At 37.8% G+C, this 20230-nt stretch overlaps 2 protein-coding genes across 3 annotated transcripts; one reads left to right on the plus strand and one right to left on the minus strand.

Moving 5' to 3' along the window:
• The first annotated feature begins 1846 nt into the window (after positions 1 to 1846).
• LOC110945526 (butyrophilin subfamily 3 member A3-like) lies at positions 1847 to 7288 on the plus strand. Of its 2 annotated transcripts, XM_051943790.1 has the most exons (5): positions 1847 to 1943; positions 2097 to 2438; positions 3746 to 4030; positions 4126 to 4260; positions 4814 to 7288. In XM_051943790.1, the coding sequence occupies exons 1-5, from the start codon at positions 1853 to 1855 to the stop codon at positions 5713 to 5715; spliced, it is 1755 nt and encodes a 584-aa protein (XP_051799750.1). In that variant the 5' UTR covers positions 1847 to 1852; the 3' UTR covers positions 5716 to 7288. The 2 variants fall into 2 exon arrangements, with proteins under 2 accessions (XP_051799750.1, XP_051799751.1); XM_051943791.1 differs by lacking the exon at positions 4814 to 7288 and having other exon boundaries at positions 4126 to 4792.
• On the minus strand, positions 3843 to 13177 carry LOC127532308 (low affinity immunoglobulin gamma Fc region receptor II-b-like). The gene is made up of 5 exons (XM_051943807.1): positions 12586 to 13177; positions 11684 to 11947; positions 10941 to 11186; positions 9682 to 9792; positions 3843 to 3940 (listed from the first exon to the last, which is right to left on the minus strand). The coding sequence occupies exons 1-5, from the start codon at positions 12614 to 12616 to the stop codon at positions 3918 to 3920; spliced, it is 675 nt and encodes a 224-aa protein (XP_051799767.1). The 5' UTR covers positions 12617 to 13177; the 3' UTR covers positions 3843 to 3917.
• Positions 13178 to 20230: the final 7053 nt, after the last annotated feature.

The following is a 20230-nucleotide window of genomic DNA, read 5'->3' on the forward strand; positions in this document are numbered from 1 at the left end:
GCCTGCTTATATTACAGAGTAAACTATCCTCCAGAATGGACCAATCTGCTGGTTTCACCTGCAAACCATAAACTCAGGAAGCAGCTGCTCCTCCCCTTTTTAATGGACTTTGACTGTTTTTAACGTCCCCTGGAGACTTTCAGAAACCCACAACAGGTATGAAGATAATCTGCTAAATGTTATAATCATATGTACAGATAGATATTTATATCATCGAATCAAGACATTACAGTCCGCATTTTATTTTAACAGTATGTTTATTTTCACTGGACGTCGGGATCAGCTGATAAGAAACTTTATTTCACGCGTTTATTTGTGGATGAACATTGAAATAATATTTAAACAACTAAGTCAGTCGGTGTAACGTTATGAATAAGAATGCTTTGCTGTAGATCTACCATATTTTTTGTCCACTTTGTCGATGTTTTTGCTGCAAATGAAAGCGAAACTAAATTCAAGGGCGATAACAAACAAACAGTGAAAGACAGAAGAGTATGGACGTTTGTTTTGTGCAGTTCTTCCAATAAAATAAGGCTGAAACTGAGATGAAAATGAAGTCACGCTTCAGTTCAATCTCCAGCTGTGCATTCAGTTGAACTGACGTTTGCGCATGAACTGAAGTGCAGCTTTAAAGCAGCAGGGGGCGCAGTGAGCAGGTCATCCACAGCTACACAGTGGGAGTGTTTAGGAATAGTAGCAACATAAATCTACATTTAAAAGTGGAACGCTGCTCTATGGTCACATGTTCTGCAGCTGTGCATTTGTGTTTGTGTTGAAACCATTTCAAGAAAGGCAAATGGATGCAACTAATTCCACTTCTGTACGGTTAAGAACATAAAAATCACACAGTTTTTATTTGGAGAATCCTGATGAAGCCTGCCTATTATTTCAATTTGGGGTCAGTAGGACTAGAAAGTGATTAAAAAAATCTAAGTTGTTCTTGTTTTAGCTCTTTTAAAGGCAATAAATTCAATACTTGGGATTTAGGAGCCAGATATTTTTCTTGCCTCTTGAGTTTTGGAATAAAGTAGCAGTAGTATTTTTATCACGTCCGGAGTTTCCCAGGATACACCACAGATGGATGTAGACTCTGGGTGTGTAAAGTGATTGTAGAAGAGTCTGGCTCACTGGATGTAGATTTTAGGTATAATCTTGCCACTGGATGACATTTCACACTGCTTTCCTTCTGCTATATATGTGCTACTCTTTTGGAACTCTCCCTCATTTCGTAACACAACAACTTCTAAGCAGCAACCTTCCACACTGTACAAAAAGAGAAATATTGTTGAGGGTTTGGATTGTACAGTAAGGCAGGCCTGCATGTTTTTGTTGTTGGTGACTTTTCTCTCCAGTGAATTATCAGTTTTAATGACAGTTCGCACCGTTCAGAGTCAATATTTTACTGCATCACTGTCACAGAGTTCTTCCTTTAACTCCACCTAATACAATTGTGATTGATACAGAGAATTACAAACATCCCAGAGCCTCTCCAGACCTTGAAACTGCATTCTTTCTAACAGCCAGCAGGGGGTGACTCCTCCCAGGTGTTTGAAGAAGTGTTGTTTAACATAGGTTGGTCTTGTGGCCAGTTGTAGTCAAACACAACTAAAGCAGACGTCTGAAACATATCATTAGACAAAAATCTTTTTTTATAAGCATTTCTTAAAAAATAAGGATAAATGTCAGTGTCAGAGTGTTTTTTTTAAGCTGGTATGGAGGGTGTTAAGGTTTCCAGAACCCCAAAAAATAACCATAGAAACATTCAGGTGAAGCAGACTAAATGTACTTTCTTTCATTTTTCCATTTATATCAGGGTTTCTTGCTGTTATGTTTCTATTTGCAGATCTCCACGATGGTTTATGTGAAACTCAGACAGTCTGGTGCATCCAGTGTTCTGGTTTTCCACATTGCTGTCATCCTCACACAGATGTACTCATGTAGAGGTAAATTAAACACACTCATGTGGTTTATACTTACTTTGGGAATTAGCCTGGTAATACTGAAAATATTACATCCAAGTGCAACAGTTTGGTTGTTTTAAATGTGTATTTGCTCTTTGCTGTGGAAATTACAAACTGAAACCTCTTTCCTGTCAGGTGAGTCGCAGGTGATTGGTCCACTGCATCCAATAGTGGCACTGATTGGTGAGGACATTATTCTGCCGTGCTACCTGAAGCCTGTCCTGAATGCTTTTGCCATGACTGTGGAGTGGGCGAGGCCTGATCTGAACCCGAGATTCGTCCTGGTGTGGAGAGACGGTTTGGAACTCGAGTCTGAAAAGAATCCACTGTACAGCAGTAGAACGTCACTGTTCACTGATGAACTGAAGCACGGAAATATTTCACTGAAACTCTCCTCAGTGAAACTTTCTGATCAGGGAACTTACAGCTGCTTCGTTCCAGACTTGGATAGAGACTCTCGTATTCAGCTTGTTGCTGGTAAGTGAACATCATGTGTTGAGGTTCATTTTATTTGAAATGAATGTTTTTATGAGAACAACTTTGTTGTTGTACGGTGCTAGAGTGTCCATAAAAAATATTTACCTACTTGGAAATCTTCCCTTTTTTTGCTTTTTGACAGCAAATTGTGATCAATTTAATTAGACTTTTTGTTTGCTTTTTCACAAGAATTGACAAAAATACTCCTTAGTGTTTCAGTGGAAACAGATTTGGAAGTCAAACCAATTAATTGCAAATATAAAATGCAAAATCAGCAATAGCATGAGTATCAAACGCCTTAAAAGTGACTCATCTAAGTCAATACAAGTGCAGCCAGTTAGTGATGGATGTCAAACATTTGAAAGTGAAATGGAGATCATCTGAGTGCACTGAACGTGTCTCAGTATCTGGAAGGTCCAATCACTGGTGAATCAGTACTTCTGGATAGAACTACACCATGAATGCAAAAGAAAATTCCAAACAAATCAGTGAAAAGGTTTTTTGGAAAGAATGAGTCACGGGATGAGTACTAAAAAATTCTAAGTTGCTGAATATCCCGTGTAGTACAGCTGAACACATCAATAGGAAACAGGAGGACTGTGTCAAATGTTTATATTTGTATGAAGCAGGTCATCCCCAGAAACTGACCAAGTCACCAAGCAACAAAGAAAGTAGTGAGGAAGGCCACCAAGACACACATGACTCCTCTGAAGGAGTTACAAGCTTCAGTAGTTGAGATGGAAGAAACTGTTCATGCAACAACTGTTGTATTTTCTTTACCGGTTAAAATTTTATGGGAGAGTGATAAAGAGGCACTGTTGTAAAAAGCTCATTAACTCTCGACTAAAGTTCAATAGAAGACATGTGGAAGACTCTGAAGTCAACTGGAAGAAAGTTCTTTGGTCTTATGAGACCAAAATAAAGCTTTCTGGCCATCAAACTGTTTAGTATGTTTGGTGGACGACAAACACTGAATATTATCACAAACACATCATCCCCACCATGAAGCACGGCGGTGGCAGCATCATGATGCAGCAGTTAATATTGTCTGTTATACAGGTTTTATATTTCACATCAGGACCAAGCTATCAACACTTTTTATCCTGACTGTGATGTTCTTTTTGAACATCTGGATAAAAAGCAGATCAAAATGTTCCATTAAAGCTGGATGAGCTCCCACACACCTGATGTACCAGACAGGGCTGTCACTAATGTAACCTGTGATAAAGTTCTGTGTTTAGGAAAGACAGAAGTTGTCCAGGAATGCATAAAACCACTTTTCAGAGCTTCTTGTCTCCCATCATCAGGTGCTGCTTCCTCACTGGTGAACATATCAGAGATCAGCAGAAACAGCAGTGCAGTGGAGTTAGAGTGTGAGTCTGCAGGCTGGTATCCAGAGCCTGAGGTGTTGTGGATGGACGGTGAGGGAAACCTCCTCTCTGCTGGACCTACAGAGACAGTCAGAGGTCCTGATGGCCTCTATGCTGTCAGTAGCAGAGTGACTGTGGAGAAGAGACACAGCAACAAGTTGACCTGCAGAGTCCAGCAGAACAACATTAAGCAGAACAGAGAGACATGGATTCATGTTCCAGGTAGATGAAGACAATCATTATCTCTTTTATATTGTTTCACAACTGTGTTTTTATCCTACATGAATTAACTTCTGTGATGCATTTTGTCATGTCAGATGATTTTGTCACAGATCCACCTCCTCCCAGTCCCAGTTCCAGTTCAGTTGCTGCCATCATCGGTTTGATTGTTGCCATCATGTTAACTCTTGCAGTCGTCTTCTTTGTGTGGAAATGGAGACAAATCAAACTGGGTAAGTCAGGAGAGCCATCCTATATAAAATTAAGTAAACCTGACCCTTCAAAATCCAGCTGTTAGTTTCAATAACTTAAGTCATATTTATTGAAACCATCCAAAGTTTTACCTTTGTGTTATGAATATTACAGACCCTTGAAGCACATCGAGGTGGATCCAGATGTTGAGCTTTTTAATTTGTGTTCCTTCTTCCATCATTTCTGAGCCTCAAAACTTCAACAAATAGAAATTTTCAGGGTTGAGAAATATATCCGAGTTCTGTTAATGATGCAACAAATCAATTTTACATCCACACCAAATGTCCTTCTGTATGATTCCATGTACTTGAAGGCTGTTTTACACAATTCAGTACAGAGTAAGTCTGGAAGTAAAGACAATAGTCTGAGCCTGAATCTACACGTTAAGATTTTCTTAAATCCTGCCAAAAGTCTTTTTATAACGTCTCTGTGCTTTTGCAACTCTTTCCTCTTTTTTCTCTTCACACATTTGCAAGAAAATAACACAGAACGAGCACAAAAAAGTCAGAAACTGTTTCTTGTTTGTGCACACAGAGAAGATGCAGCACCAGAAGACGAACAGCTCTGGAGGAAATGATGCTTTAATAGAGTCTCTGATTGAAAGAAAGGCAGCAGAAAACGTGGAGCAAAATCTCAAAAGTGAAAGAACAGGATCTAACATTCAGATAGAAGATGAAACACACCAGAGTCAAACTAATAATCATCTGATCCAAACACAAGAAGAAACAGAGAAACAATCTGGTCATGAAGGAGCAGAAGTTCAGCCTTCAGTGGACAGGGGAAGACAAATAGATCAACCTCTGGAGACCATGAGTCATTCAGACAAAGATCAAGAAGACACAGCAAACAGTGAAAATAGTCCAGTAGAAAGAGATGTGAACAATGAAGGAGATGAGACTGAAGCTGGAAGAGAAAACACAGACAGTGTGATGGACGAAGAAAGACAACAAGAGCAGCTCATAGGAAAAAGAAATTCAGAAAATAATCTGCAGGCACAAGGTGGAGAGAAGAATCTGCAGGAAGTTCAGTCTGATCTGAACAAAGAGATGGAAAAACAGACGTCAAAGCCGCAGGCGAAAGAAAAAGATGAGGGAGAATATGAAAAACGAGTTGCTAGACTGATGGGAAAGAAGACGAACCAAGAGGAGCAGATAAAAGATCTCAAAGAGCAGCTGGAGGAAGTGGAGAGAAAACTTCAGTTAAAGAAGGAAACGGAAGAAACACAGACAGAAGAAGATGAGAAAGATCTGGAGAAGAAGAAAGAAGAAGTTCAGAAAAAGCTAGATAGACTAGAGAAGGCTCTGGAAAAATCTATTAAAGAAGCGGATGTTATGATACAGAGGAAAATGAAAGCAACTAAAGAAAAGGAGGAGATGATTAATAAATTGGAGATGAACAGAAGTGAAAATCAGAGCGAGTCAGATGAAGATCTTTGATGAAACTCAAGTTAAAATGGAGGGAAACAGGGTTGATTGTTGTGAACGGGGTTTTCTTGATGACTGATTTAGAATAGAAATAGAAAAATTGAATTTATTTTTTACATTATTTTTTGAATATTCTTCATTTACTGGCCTGTGAAAGAAAAACTGTAAAAACTAAATTAAATTTTAAAAAACCCAGCTTAAATCTGGTGGCAAAAGTTGCAGAAAAAATATGCTCAGGAGCACAGTCAAACACTGCAAATTACAGCAAATATCAGTAAAATAATGACATTTTAAGTGGATTTATATTAATTGAAAGTATACTTTTACAGTCATACATTGAAGAATAAGTTTGTAAGAACATTTTTATGATGTGGTTATGTACAGATTTGGCCAGATGTCTTTGTTCGTTGGATTTTTTTTTTTTTTTTTTTACAGCTAACGTGTGATACAGAAATAACTCTCTGTAATTTTACTACTTTTTGTCTGTAATTTTGCAATCCTAATATGCTTAATTTTCCTTTCCAATAACAACAAATATCTGTAAAGTATTGATATTTTTGCTGCTTTTAATACACCAATTAAGTGTAATTTTACAGTCAAACATTGTAAAATAGAAAAAAATATCTGATTTTGTTTATGTGGATGTTATTTACAGTTTTGATCTGTTTCTGTACGTTTAACATATAAATTATTATATATTTTGTGGGGTTTAACTAGATAATTGTCCATCCATCCATTCTCTATACACCACTTTATCCTCATTAGGGTCATGGGGGGTGCTGGAGCCTATCTCATCTGACTCGGGCGAAGGCAGTGGACACCCTGGACAGGTCACCAGTCTGTCGCAGGGCCACATATACAGACACACAATCACACTCGCATTCACACCTACGGGCAATTTAGAACAACCAATTAACGTCAGCATGTGTTTGGACTGTGGGAGGAAGCTGGAGTACCCGGAGAAAACCCACGCATGAACAGGGAGAACATGCAAACTCCATGCAGAAAGATCCCATGCTGGGATTTGAACTGGGGATCTTCTTGCTGTAAGGCGAAAGTGCTAACCACTAGCCCACTGTGCAGCCCCTAGATAATTGTACAAAACAGAAAATGTTCAAAAAGTACTGTCATTTTTTCACAGTTTAGATGTGTTGACATGTTTTATTTAAGGAAAAACACAGAATACTGCCTGCTTGCTTTTCTGAATGTTGTAGTAATATTTGGTTTTATGAACTGACCCAAATCGGTCTTTATCTTGTGTGTATCATGCATGTGTTTTACATCAATAATTTCAGTATGAAATCTCAGAGCTCCTTTATGTTTGACACTTCAGTTCTATGTTTTTGTTCTTTTTCATGTCCATAGTTACATTTTGTTCCACATTTTATGTGCTGTAGAGCTTCATATTTCATATCCCACATAACATGTCCATTGTATTTACTCATAAGATATGGCTGCTGTTTTTCTGTATTTTTCCACTCATCCCAAAAAGAGAAAGACCGGCAAGTGTTGATTTGTGTCTAAATACAATCTTGACAGCCTGTGACTGAAGATTTGTGTATAAAAAAAATCTACAGAAATATAATTTTTTTCTTCTTTTCTTCATACTTTGAGTAATTCACTTGTTTCTAGTTAGTGTTGCTGAACCAGGAGGACAGTGGTGGATTAATCCTCGTTAAAGCAGAATGTTGCTTTGTGTGTGGAGTCAAGTCAGAATAAAACTCCAGTGAAGCTTCAGCTTAAAGAAACAGAGACGCTGCACTAACAGGGTTGTAGCACAAGAGTTCAATCTTCATGTTGTAGAAGAGTCTTTCCAGAATTGGAGGAGATTTTATGTTGCACCCATCAAATTTACAATAGTCCATTTACAACATTTTAGTGAATTATTATTTAGTGAACAGTTGCTGAGTAAATGTACTTGTCCTGGGATCAAATCTAAAAAAAAATTAGGAGAAAAGAATGTTTGAAAACATTTTTTAAAACCGTAAATAACTTCCACCTAAAATACAATTTTTCTCTTGTCCCACAACTCGATTACCAAACTGAATCTCAAATAATAATTTAAAAATTAAATTGTATTATAATTGTTTTCATTGAAGTCTCTTGTAATTGTGGGAACATTTTTTTAATCAGTGTAATATTTTAAATAATTATAATGAATAAAACATGTCCCACAACAGTTCTGTTGGTATAACCTTTTTGGTTGGTAAAGATTAAGAAAACTGGATCACATGATATGCTGGAATTAACATCATCAAACAGTTTTCCAAAAGAATAGGTAGAGCAAGGCTATGTCCTCTCTTCTATTTTTCATATTTTCATAACAGTGTCAGCTTTGATTGAATGTCTCACTCTACCTCATAATATCAGGATAAGACAAATTCTTTTTACTGTTTTCCATCAGTAAGTTTGTCCTCTTGGTCAGCAGTAACAGCGAGCTAAATATCTAGCTTCTCCTCCTGAGAAAAAGCTACCATTAGCATGGATTAGCAACCCTGTTACTGTGATTAGAGTAGGGTTAGCAAACAACAAATAAAACGTGATAAAAACGGTACCATCGATGTGTAAGCCGAGCCAATCATTACACCTATTATTGATGAAAATGTGACAGAAAACTGCAAACGAGAAGGTCTATTTCAAACATTTTGAAGCCCACATATCCTCCAATTTATTCATGACCCGGAAGAGTTTTTCTGCTCAAACGTGCTTCGTTTGTTCAGAAGGAAAACACTCGACGGCAAAGGAAAATGACATTCCTATTCTTTATAGTTCATGGTGAGGTTTTTATGTGGTTTGCATTTGAATTATTTATTGCACAGCTGAGATAAAGAACTCAAAAGTCATCAGAAGCTTCCAGCAGCTGCAGGTTTTGAAGGTGAACACAGGGTTTGGATTGTAGGTCCTCCTAACAGGTCTGTACTCAGCCACAGAGGAGAGTAAAGAAGAGCGACTGCTTTCTGGCTCACCTGAGGAAAAAGTAACCAGTTCACCATTTAAAGCTACAGAATGTTAAAGGTAGCCCGATTTATTGCATTTTACTCTTTGAACTGCTGTCATAATTATTCTCTACCTTGGAAGTCGTTCATTTTTACACCTACACCTCTGAATATTTTCAAAAGTTCAGAAATCCAGTAGCTTATCCAATTAGACGCTAACAGATCTGACAGCTTTGTTAAGATTTTACACAATGGCTACTATAGCAGGCTTACAATACAACACTGTTAAATTGGATGTAACCAGTGGTTTTCAACATTTCTGTTTTTTTCCGAAAAGCATGTCTATGAGTTGGTAACAGCTCAACCAAATAGTGGTTTCTCCCTTCATAATTCATTGTTGAATTTCAATCAAGGTTCCAATGATCCAATATATCATTAGAAATCAGAATCATGTGCTGTCCCTGCATAGAAAAGTTTAACCAAAGTAGTTCAAACATGCAGCTACAACAGCGACCTGATGCTGACACACTGATGATGATTGTGTCAGTTTAGGATTTTCATTCAGGACTTAACATATAACAGAGTATTTTTACTTCACTGTTAGGAGGTTTGCAAGTGTGTGTGTTTGCATTCACCTTTTTTGTTGCACGTCTGTGAGCTGGTGTACACCACAACCGCAGAGCTGGCTAAAAAGAACTTCATTCCTCCTCTGGTTGCTGCAGTATTAAACAGTAAGAGGCTCCATTTTTGACACAACCGGGTACTACAGCTAATCTACAATAACTGAAGGCTATTTTGGTTTTGGTATTATATAGATTGGATCAGGGACAAAACGCTTGACTGGGACATCCCATGTTTGAAGTGAACAAACAAACAAGTAATCTCATCATTTACAGGAGCTTTGGTCCATTTTGTTGTGGGACTTGTTGCTGGCTGCTCTTATACAACTGTCAGCGTACAGGCAAATAAAACTGTGATCATCCTTTGAAATGTGACCGTTCACGATATAAGCTCACGATTATTTCTTTGACAAGACACTGACCTTTGTGACTTCTGCAGAGACAGAACAGCATCACTGAGACCAGTGAGAGGTAGACGCCCACCACAGGAAGCAGAATGAGTGTAGAGGCAGTGGAAGGCGACTCAGGAAGTCCTGATGCAAAGCACAAATACCACAATGGAAAAAAATGATTAAACAAAAAAAAACAAGAATATTGTTCTCTCATCTGCAGTAACTCATGGTGAGACAGAAAAGAGTGAAGGTTCTTTTTCCCCTTTATTTGTTGCTGTTTGCTTTTCAACTCCTGTTGTCATTCCTTTAAGGTTCTGCTACATGTTACCAAGATTACATCACATCATTTCTGCACACTTGTCTGTTCATGCAGCTGTTCTGCTGAAACCCATTGAGCTCACTATCATATTCATGATTCCAGTTGATAATTATAATTTAAAAGATGTGGCATCCACTTTGAAGCAGATATTAGGCTGTAAAAAAGCATAAAAGCTTTTAATTTTCAAACCTTATGAGTTGGGTTGACAGAATAATAATGGAATTTGGCATCAACTTAATACTGTGTGTAATTCAAACTCAAATTTGTTTTTTTTCTTGGACAGACTTAAATATTGTGTGTTCAAATGCACAGTATCAGTTCAAAGTAAATAAGTTAATCAGATAAAATATTGTTGCGTAAAGAACTCATTTCTTAAAACTACTGTAAAATGCAGAACATCTACTTTAAGTGTTTGTCAACCTAAAAACTTTTGTTCATAAATACAATAATGGAATCAACAATACTTAAATTCCTTTAAATAATTTGGAAATATGAGTTAGAATAACTTATACTTACATGATGGATTAACTGAAAAACTTGCATTTATGCCACCCAAAAATAAACTCTTGATTGTAGAAGAAAATCTAATTGTCCTAACTCAACATCATTTGTTGGTTGAACATAATTTCAGTGGAAGCTGCCCTCTTTTAAACATATTGATGGCACATTATTTCATCTTTTTTGTTAAAACAACATTTTGGTGTGGATGTAAACTGTGGTGATAAAAGGATGCAAATAATCAGCAACACTCAGACAAACTGTGTCATTCAAACCCCGATTAAAAAGTGTTCAGCTCTTCTACTCTGGACGTTATGGTAGCTAGATGATGTTTTAAAGCCACAACTGACACCATTTGTGGAAGACTACTGTTCCATTTCCTGTGGTCTTTTTCTTGAGCCCATCTAGTTGATCTAAGGTGCATTTTAAAGGATATATTGTTCAAAAATAAATAGGTGAAGGCTTTTCTTACCTCTGACAGTCAGCCAGCTCTCTGTGGATTCTCCAACTCCTGATATGTTGCACTTGTAGAGTCCTTCATCAGACTTAGAAACACTTTCGATGGTAAAATTTCCTGTAGAGCTGCTCCCAATCAGAAGATTGTCTTTGTAGAAACCAGCCGTTAGATTGGAGGAGGTCATCTCATCGCTGCAGCGAAAATTCACAACTTCTCCCTCCATCACTGGAAGAACTGGACTCTCCAGGATCACAGAAGCAGCTGGAAGATGCAGAAGTTTTATCAGCTTCATATCATTTGCATTTGGTGGTTCAAAAGTTGTGTTCACACCATAAAATGATGTCAAATGTGCCTGAAGTGTGGTGCTTTTTATACTCAACCCCAAGATGTTACTAGTTTTGAAAGATTGTTTTCTATGTGTAAAAGTCATGTCCTGCTTGACCAGAACAGCTATATGAAACACTGATAGACCACAATGAAAGACTAAGAAGAGTTTATAGCTGAATGTAGGTGATGATGCACAGAGAATAGCACTTTACTGATATGAGTTATGTCAAGTCAGTGTAGAATTCATGTTCTACAAACTGCAGATTCCTTTTAATCTGATTCTTTTTGTGGTGGTTTCACAACATCCTGCTTTGACTGTGAGACGTAACGGTTTTTATCAGCTTGGCCACACATGGTTCACTTCTCAGGATCATGTAGGAACATTTTAATTGAATTATCTGAGGACCAGTTTGGAGTTTGTCTGAACAAACCTGTCACAGTGATGTAGACGGTGTTGCTGCATTCTCCTGCTCCAGATTCACACCAGTAAACTCCACTGTCTAATGCCAAAAGGTCATCAATTATGCAGTCAGATTCATTCCTTTTCTCCCACAATGTGGGACACTTTTCATTTATTTGTGTAGAAGTGTTCCTCATAACTGTCCACCCAGAAGAGTTTCCATGCTGCTCACAGCTCAGAGAGACAGACTCATACTGGAAGAACTGGGATCTGTCTGGAAGAACTCTCAGAGAAGCTGCAAGAAAACAAGAAATTTATTTTTCTTGTGAATATATTTGCAGAAAGGAGCAAACATGAAGCTTTGGCTAATGTACAGATGCTCAGCAAGTCTTTCTTAGATTTGTTGTTTCACTGTGGATGTGATTGTGAACAAACAGGTCAGTCTGTTTCAGGCTGCTGTGATGTTATTTTAAGTTTATTTTCTGCTTCTGACCACATATCTGAAACTGTGAACAACAAAGAACTGACAGCAGCTGCAGAGAGCTACTACTTATACTGCAGTCGATGCACTAAAAGCTTCACATGCTGCCTTTGATCAAACAGCAAACTAACGTTTTCATGATAAAGCTGCAAATTCAGCCTTGTCTTTGCCTTGTACGATAAGAATCTGACTGAGAAGGAAAACAGACTGTTATTGTGGTGAACTGGTGAATTTTTATTTTGTTTTTGTGTATTTTCTCAACAGTGACCTGTGAAAAGTTAATCTGTGGTTGATTAGATCAAGTGATGTCAGAACAACAGTAACTGCTGAGACTGTTGAATATAACTTTAGTGAATCGTGATGTAAGAACTAAGAAACAACATGAATGTAAACATTTCTAAATCAGCCAAGTTACAGAAAGCGGCAGCCTGCAGAAACACCCTGGTACTCACCCATGACAGCGCACAGTGTTGTTATCTCCATGCTGCTGATGCACAGACTGACTGAGCGGCTGGTAAACTGGGGGGCTGCATCACACCTACCGTCTGACTGTGTGTCACTGAGGCCACAGCTTCCTGCTGCAATGATAAACTCCAGGTACAGAAATAGCTTGTTTGTGCAGTGTTTCTTTTTTTCACACCTCAAACGTCAAACGAGTCTTGCCTCATTGAATTGCTGGCTGGTTACAGCAGGAAACGTCTTCCTACCCACCGTCAACTCATCTGCAACATTCAGTTCTGTGATCGTTCCAGCACAACGGTCCAAGAATGTTCTCGCAAAACATTTTTAGGAAGTCCTCAGTTATCCTGCTGTTTAGAAAAGAATTCTGGGATGTAAATAAAACTGAAAACTTCAGTAGAACTTTCTCACAACGCTTTTCTAACAGTCAGATTGTCACTGCATGTTTGACCGTTGCTGCCATGTTGTTCTCCCAGCTGCAGGACAGACTGAAGGAGAACGGAGTGAGTGGAGTCACCCTGAGGTGGAGAGAACAGCCTGATGGGAAAGCGTTCCACAAGGAGGAGACTCAAGGAACCTGTCCTGCAACTTAGCTGAGCTCCTCAAACACCAGTGTGTTAACCAACAGCGCCCCCTTGTGTTCCAATGTGTTTATTACTGCCTCTGGGTTCACTGCAGTTTATTTAGACTCCTGCTATCCACCGGTTTTGTGTGTGGGTGGAACTTTTTCTTGCAACTTTTACAGCAAACTCATAAACTTTGCTGATATCTGCAATTTTAGTTATTTAATGCTTGTTAGTTGGCAATTTTAGATGAATTTCTGTCATTTTACAGAGTGGCTCTGGATGCATCATATTTACTGTGTATGTTGTGTTATCTCAGGAAAAAAGGAAAGGAAAATAAATAATCTTAGACAAAATCACGCCTGCTTTATGTGAGGAATGTTTCATTCTTTTGATGTATTCTGTAATTTCACATTTGGTGCTCCTACTGTTTATTTCTGCATTTTATAGCACAAACTTGACTTCTCGGATCATCTTCTCAAATTTTGTTACACTCAGAGACACAAATATTAACACAGTAAAAACCAAAACAGAACACAATGTTGCTTTGTCACTATTTATTATTCTCTTGTTGTAAAATAAATAAATGAAAAAGTCCTCTACAACTGTGAACATAATGATTTCAGAAAAATATTGGAAAAAATGGGCTGTATTGTACCATTCAAAAACTTTTTCAAAAGTTGTGAAATCACACCTAATAATTCTTTATATTATTTATCATTATAAATTCTCAGTACATTCAAGTATATGGGGAAAAAAATCAAAATTTTTCTCATTAAATTTTTATTTTTAAAAAAAAAATGCAACTGCAGAGTAAAATGTAAAACAAACAAACAAGCAAACAAAAACACAACAAACAATTACCATTTGTAAACATAGGCATTTTTATTGGAGACTTTTATTTTTACAGTTTGGGCCTGTTTTTTAAAATGTTTTTTTAATTGTTATTTTTACAGACAAGATGTGAATGCACACTTGTTTTGGGTGATTTAACTCGATGTTATCGCTAATTTTCCGAACGCAACCATTCAAAACAAATCTTTACCAGATTTCTGTTCTTAGTTCAATTTTTTTTTCAAATAATAGCAAATATCTGTAAAAACACAAACACACCACTAGCAACAAAACAAACAAAAGAATAATGCATTTTGCTGATTTCAATACAAAAAAGCTCTCTTTATTAAAATATACATATTTGATGTGGAAGTTATTAACTTTTTGTGTATTTATTATATACTATTTTCCCCATTTAGTCAATCCTTTTTTATATTTATGTTTACTGATCATCATCTGTAATTTCACAAAATTTCAGAACACCAAAGATAAAAGTGAATTGCTGGAAAGGTACAGTTCAAAAGGGTTTTAAAAAATCTAATTAGCTGTGTAATAGATGGTAAATTCTTAAAGCCGCATTAAAAGTTATATTGGCATGCGTGCCAGATGATAAAGTGCACATGAAACGTTTTTTTTTTGTTTGTTTGGTTTTTTTTGTTTGTTTTTTTGGAGGGGGGTGTGAGAGGGAGGGGTGTCTCTGTGATTTGATTGGAGCAGGTGTTTGGTCAGCTGGTCAACCTGCTCCAATCAGAGGCGTCACCTAATCTAATCACCTAAGGACTGAAAATTTTTCGCCCGCGAGCTGGAAGTGTGTCCTCTTTTCAGAGAAACAAAATATGGTCACCCTAAGATAACTTCCCAGAGAGACATTTTGGATTTCACAACCTGTTCTCAATCGTTTACTCACTGCATCCATTTTGGAGCCTGGACAAGCATGAAAAGGTGTTCGTTGCTTCAAGTTTACCTCGTCTGACTTCATAAGGATTAAAACTCACTCACAGGTCAGTAAAAGCTAATTTCTAACCTGAGTTGTCAAAGTTTTGTTTTTATGAAGTGTCTGGCTTTCCCTTTGATTCATTGGTTGTTTTTGTTTTGTTTTTTTCTCTCTCCTGGCCGCCATGCCAATCACTCTTTCCAACATGGCTACTCTTCCATCAGACTCGTGTCTAGGCTTGACATTGTGTCAATCTCCCTTGAGTGATTTCTTAATATTCCTCTATCTCCTCATATCTACATTTCCTTGAGTCTGGCTGCTGGTAGTTGAAGGTTCCTTATTTTGGTCACCACTACAGTGAGGTCTGATGCAGAGTCTGGAGGCTTTGGTTGGTGCTAATCTGAGAACCAAACACACTTTCTTCACTCTGACTGGTGATCTGCACGTTTCACGGTTCTTCTGTGCATCAGAACGTTTTCTGTTGACTGATGGTTCTCAGGTTTTTCGTCTTCAACATATTCTGGTTGAAGTGTCTGTGACTGGGAGGCAGTTTTGGTGTAAAATTCTAATAATAATGGTTGAGTTTATTGAAGCCACAGAATTGATTCTGAAGTAGGTAATGATGGGAATGGAGCAGCTTTAGAACTTGCAGCAAATGAGTTGGTTTAAAGTTTCCATCTAATCAGCCTGTTGTGTGTTGACGGTGTCTGGTTGTTGCGATGTGCCTGAGATGACTGGAACATGATCTGTGTCTTTAATGCCTCTTTTTGTTTTGTGTGGTACCAGAGGGTTCAGGATGAAAATTCATACCGTTACACTGCAACTATATCACCAAGCAGGATTAAAACAATATCATGTTTGTGTGTCCGTCTGTCATTCCAAAAGTGATAACCCAGGATCCTGTAGGTACACTCTAATAAATAAAACACTGGGTCAACATAAAAACTTATGTTAACCGTTTCCACTCGAATTTTTAAGTTGAGCCAATAGCTGGCAGAATTACATTAAGTCAAAGCAATGTTTTGAGTATGTTGAATTACCTTTTAGTCCGAACAAAAATGCATTTCTGAGTAACAAGAACTTAATAATTGTCAACATGAATGCAAGTTTTTAAGTTGATCCAACGTATTTTTTAAGTAAGGTGAAGAAGCTTTTTGGCCACAATTAAACAAATTTCTAAGTAACATGAACTTCATAATGGTCAACATGAATGCAAGTTTTTAAGTTGATCCAACATAATTTTTTAAGTAAGGTGAAGAAGCTTTCTGGCCACAATTAAACAAATTTCTTAGTAACAAGAACTTAATAAGCTGATCTCTGCAAGAGTGAAGTTAAGTCCTGTCCTATATTAAGGTTATGTTCAGCAGCCAAGAAACTCTCTCCTAGTGTTCAAAATGAACAAAAATTCAGACAGAAATATTCAAATTAATAAGAACCATTTATTAAAATTATGAATAACACTAAATCCTTAACAGCAGCACTAAATCATTTAAAGTGCAAACAGCAGAAGTTGTAGGCTGCGTTCTCCTGACAAAGATTACTCCCATCAGCAAGGCACAGGATCTGGCAACATCAATCCCCTGCAGGATCTCGTTTCCCTCAACAATGATGGTTGCACACCCATCACCGATGATGGCAGTCTTCATCACTGCATGGCAGGGTCTGCATCGAGCTCCTCCACATCCTTGAAGAAGAAATTAAAAGGTGTTAGGATCAGGGTTTTACAGACAACTGTTTACAGCCTTGTCAGCCCCTGTGTGTGATCATGGAGGAATAAATGAAATCATGTGTCTCCCATTTTATACTGACAGGAGAAAACTGTGGTATTAGAACTCATCAAGTGTTACAACCATCCCCGGTCTCCCCTAAATCAATATAAACAAAGCAGTAGTGGGCTTATAGCAATTTAAATGACTAGTGTTTGATTCTTTTCTTCCATAAAACTTAAGGGAAACACTTATCTGTGTAGTCATGGACAGAGTCAGACCTGTCCACACAGACCTGAAGGTGTGTGTGCGTTAGGACGCATGGCTGTGCCGTTACGGAGAGCACCGCGGTGTCTGCTGGTTCGTTTATGAATCATAATGAACTCCTTTAGCTCCCCCGTCCCTCTCTGTCGGTTTTATCATAGCCCTGTTTAACTTTTCTCATATTTTGGGAGCCCAGAGGGCCGTCATAATGTGCTCTTTCTCCGTAGGCGCGTAATATGTGTGCCTGTCGTCCTGGTCAGACGACAGCCTGATGAGCGGGTACATCGTGTTATCAATACATTTGTAAATATAAATGTAGCTGTCCATTTCATAAAATTGTATCGATATTATCCATTGATACATTTACTTTAATCCACAGGAAAAAACATATTACCACTGAATCTCAAGCAGGTGAGCTTCTCACAGGCTGTCACCTCCTTATGGATTCAATACCGACCGCCTATTTTAGTTTCAAATGCGGGACAATTCGGTATTTTAAGGGACGGCTGGTAACCCAGAATTAGACTGTGATTCAGATAGGACGAAATAATAAATACAACTCGCCAACACACAACCTATTTGTGCGCTGGTTTATTCGTCACATGCCGAAATTAACCAATTACTCCCGCATTGAAGCCAGTACAGGCATCACCTAGCTAACTTTACCTCGGCACACAGACTGCCAACACTGCACGCATTTAAAAGTAAGGACTTCCAGATTTCGATATTCAGTTACAGTAGACTATCATCAACCGAATCCTGAGCGAATGCAAATAAGCATAAAATTACTTACGGTTCACCAAAATGCTTCAATGAGCTTCGGCTGCTCACCATGTGCTCACTCTGGCCTTAAACATGGCCGCTCGCGCATGCGGGAAAGAGAAACTGTGGGCCGTTTACACGTCATCAAATAATTTTTTACTTTAGCAGAACTTAAAATCCAACTGTTTCATGATGAACTGAAATTTTTAAGCTCTGACAAGGTGATGGTAGTGTATTGAATCAAAAGGCATTATTTCTATGTCATCCAAGCTCAAAAAAATAACATTTACAAGTAAAAAGTCTAACTGGATTACAGAACTTGATTTTTTATGTCACAACAATATATTTATTTAAGTTATGACAAAAGGTCCACAGAATTACTTTTTAGAGTGTAGATCACCGTGGTGCAAAGTACAGTTTTGATCTTGAGTAAAATCATTGTCAGTTCCTTAAGTTAGTTGTTTTCCTCATTCTTGCTGCCATCACTATGGTAATGCTCAATGTATGGATTGAGTTTTGTTATGACTAGATTTATTGTCTGCTGTCAAATTTCTCACCACCGTTTTACCTTTATCAGACCTCAGTGTTAAACTGAGATTAAATTCTGGCTGGTCTCGCTCTGCCATGTTCACTTCCAAAAGGTGGGTCAAGTTGTTCAAGTGGGCCTTGTGCATTAGTTTAGAATCCATAAGAATTTATTTTTTCAGCCAGGAGGCCTCCCTGCAGGTGTTCCCCCCCCCCCCCCCCCCCCCCACTCCTGTAAAGATCTTTAGCCATTGATGCAAAGATATTTAGCACATTTTCAGATGTATGGGGGATTTTTCTCAAGGGGTGGGGGGGGGAATCCTTGGGAGTGAGATCAACAAAGATGACTCGGATACCTCAATTTACTCAGCAGCAGCTAATGGATGACTAGTTTTGGGTGTATTTTCTATATTTTCAATTTAGTGATGATGACAACGATGTAATAATGAAAGACTTACTGCAGAGGCTAAGCCAATGCTTGAAGCCCCTGAGGTGCTTCACCAGGATTTAAATAGTTGACACGCCGATTACTTTACCGCGTCTGATGAAGAGAGCCGAGACCAATGCTTGCTGTTCCAATAATCTGCGTTTATTACTCCAAATAAGTATAGTCCAACAGATTTAATCTAAAACAAACAATTCATTGTTACCGGCTTTTCAGCGGCCACTTCAACGGCGGTCAAAACAGTTTTTTCCTTCCGGGCGGAACACCTGCCCGGACAAAGATTGGTTCCTATTTATAATAAATCGAGCTCATTGGCTCCTACACTTACTCCTACTTGGTTATGTGATTAGCATACCTGAAATGGGAAGATTCTGTAGAATGAATAAAAACGGGCCAACAGGTTGACTGACACGGTATGAATGGTTAAGAATCAGACATTAGCAACCATTTTGGATATCAAGTAAAGTTATTGCTGATTTTACTGAGTTGAATTTTTCCATTTAAGTTGAATCAAAAGTTGGCAATGCTGACATACATAACCAACAAAGGCGTTTTCCATTCACATCTTCTCGGTTTGGTGTCTGGTTCTTATTTGACATAAACATGCAGCTATGTTTGCTGTTGGAACAAGTACAACATATGGTGAATGAAGAAGCTGGAATTAAATTTAATATTAGCATTCATTATGGTTCAAATGTAATTGTGAGAAATGGCAGGTTTAATTTAGCTTGCTTTTAAAGATGGTGAGAGTTCATGAGTGATTTTTTAAACAACAAAAAGAATCTTCAAAGCTGGTATGTTTGGCATCCTTAAGAGGAAAATTAATAAGGGAAAGTACCCAGACATCCTTTATTTGGTTATTTACAGGAAAAAGCAACATGAAAATCAAGTTACAGAATGTCAAACAAGGCACACAAACATGCAACTATGCAGCATGAATTATCAGATCCAGAAGCTATAAAAATGAAGAACGGCTAGATTTTTGACTTTTCACATCGCATTTAAAGCTTTGTCCAACAGTAGTTTGAAGGTAAATTCAGCAAGATAAAATATCTTTCTGGAGATGATGTGCCATTGTGTACAACAAGTATTAGTTGAGGTTGTAAAAATTACATTTATTCTCAATCAATAAGCCACTGCAGATACTTGGCAAATTCTGGCTTTGTCTGACAGGAATATCAGTTTATCCTGAAACATAAAATAACAAAACGCTATGTAATAAAGTTTGAAAAATTAAGTGTTTTTAAGCTGTGAGCAATGAACATGAGCAAATTCAGAAAACAAGAACAATGCACTTTTAAAATGCCAACAGTGTTTCCAGATATGGCAAAAAACACCAAAAGAAATGCTAAGTCACACAAAAACAAGTAACCAAATGTGCTCTAATGCTGTTATAGTCACGTCTTGACCTCCCTGATGGGTTGAAAACACTTTTGTTTAAATCCGGCACACCACCAGAACTTTATCTAGGACACTTAGGATTATTTAATATTCAAGACCAATAACGTTAGCTAGTCAAATCACCCTGATCAGTTATAGAATCTGCAGATTGACATGTTTTACTGTCAGTTATAAAATAATTTTAAGTTGTCACTTACAAATCTT

This window comes from Acanthochromis polyacanthus, chromosome 23 (genome assembly GCF_021347895.1).
Source record: "Acanthochromis polyacanthus isolate Apoly-LR-REF ecotype Palm Island chromosome 23, KAUST_Apoly_ChrSc, whole genome shotgun sequence".
NCBI lineage: Eukaryota > Metazoa > Chordata > Actinopteri > Pomacentridae > Acanthochromis > Acanthochromis polyacanthus.

Bases quoted from the DNA above. Each gene is read 5' to 3' on its own strand.
- LOC110945526 (XM_051943790.1), top strand. From the start codon at position 1,853: ATGGTTTATGTGAAACTCAGACAGTCTGGTGCATCCAGTGTTCTGGTT. The intron at 1,944-2,096 runs GTAAATTAAACA...CTTTCCTGTCAG, and splicing joins ACAGATGTACTCATGTAGAG to GTGAGTCGCAGGTGATTGGT. The intron at 4,031-4,125 runs GTAGATGAAGAC...TTGTCATGTCAG, and splicing joins GACATGGATTCATGTTCCAG to ATGATTTTGTCACAGATCCA.
- LOC127532308 (XM_051943807.1), bottom strand. From the start codon at position 12,616: ATGGAGATAACAACACTGTGCGCTGTCATGG. The intron at 11,948-12,585 runs GTGAGTACCAGG...GTTTTCTTGCAG, and splicing joins AACACTGTGCGCTGTCATGG to CTTCTCTGAGAGTTCTTCCA. The intron at 3,941-9,681 runs GTCAGTGTCTTG...TCTTCTCCACAG, and splicing joins TCTCTGCAGAAGTCACAAAG to TCACTCTGCTACTGACAGCA.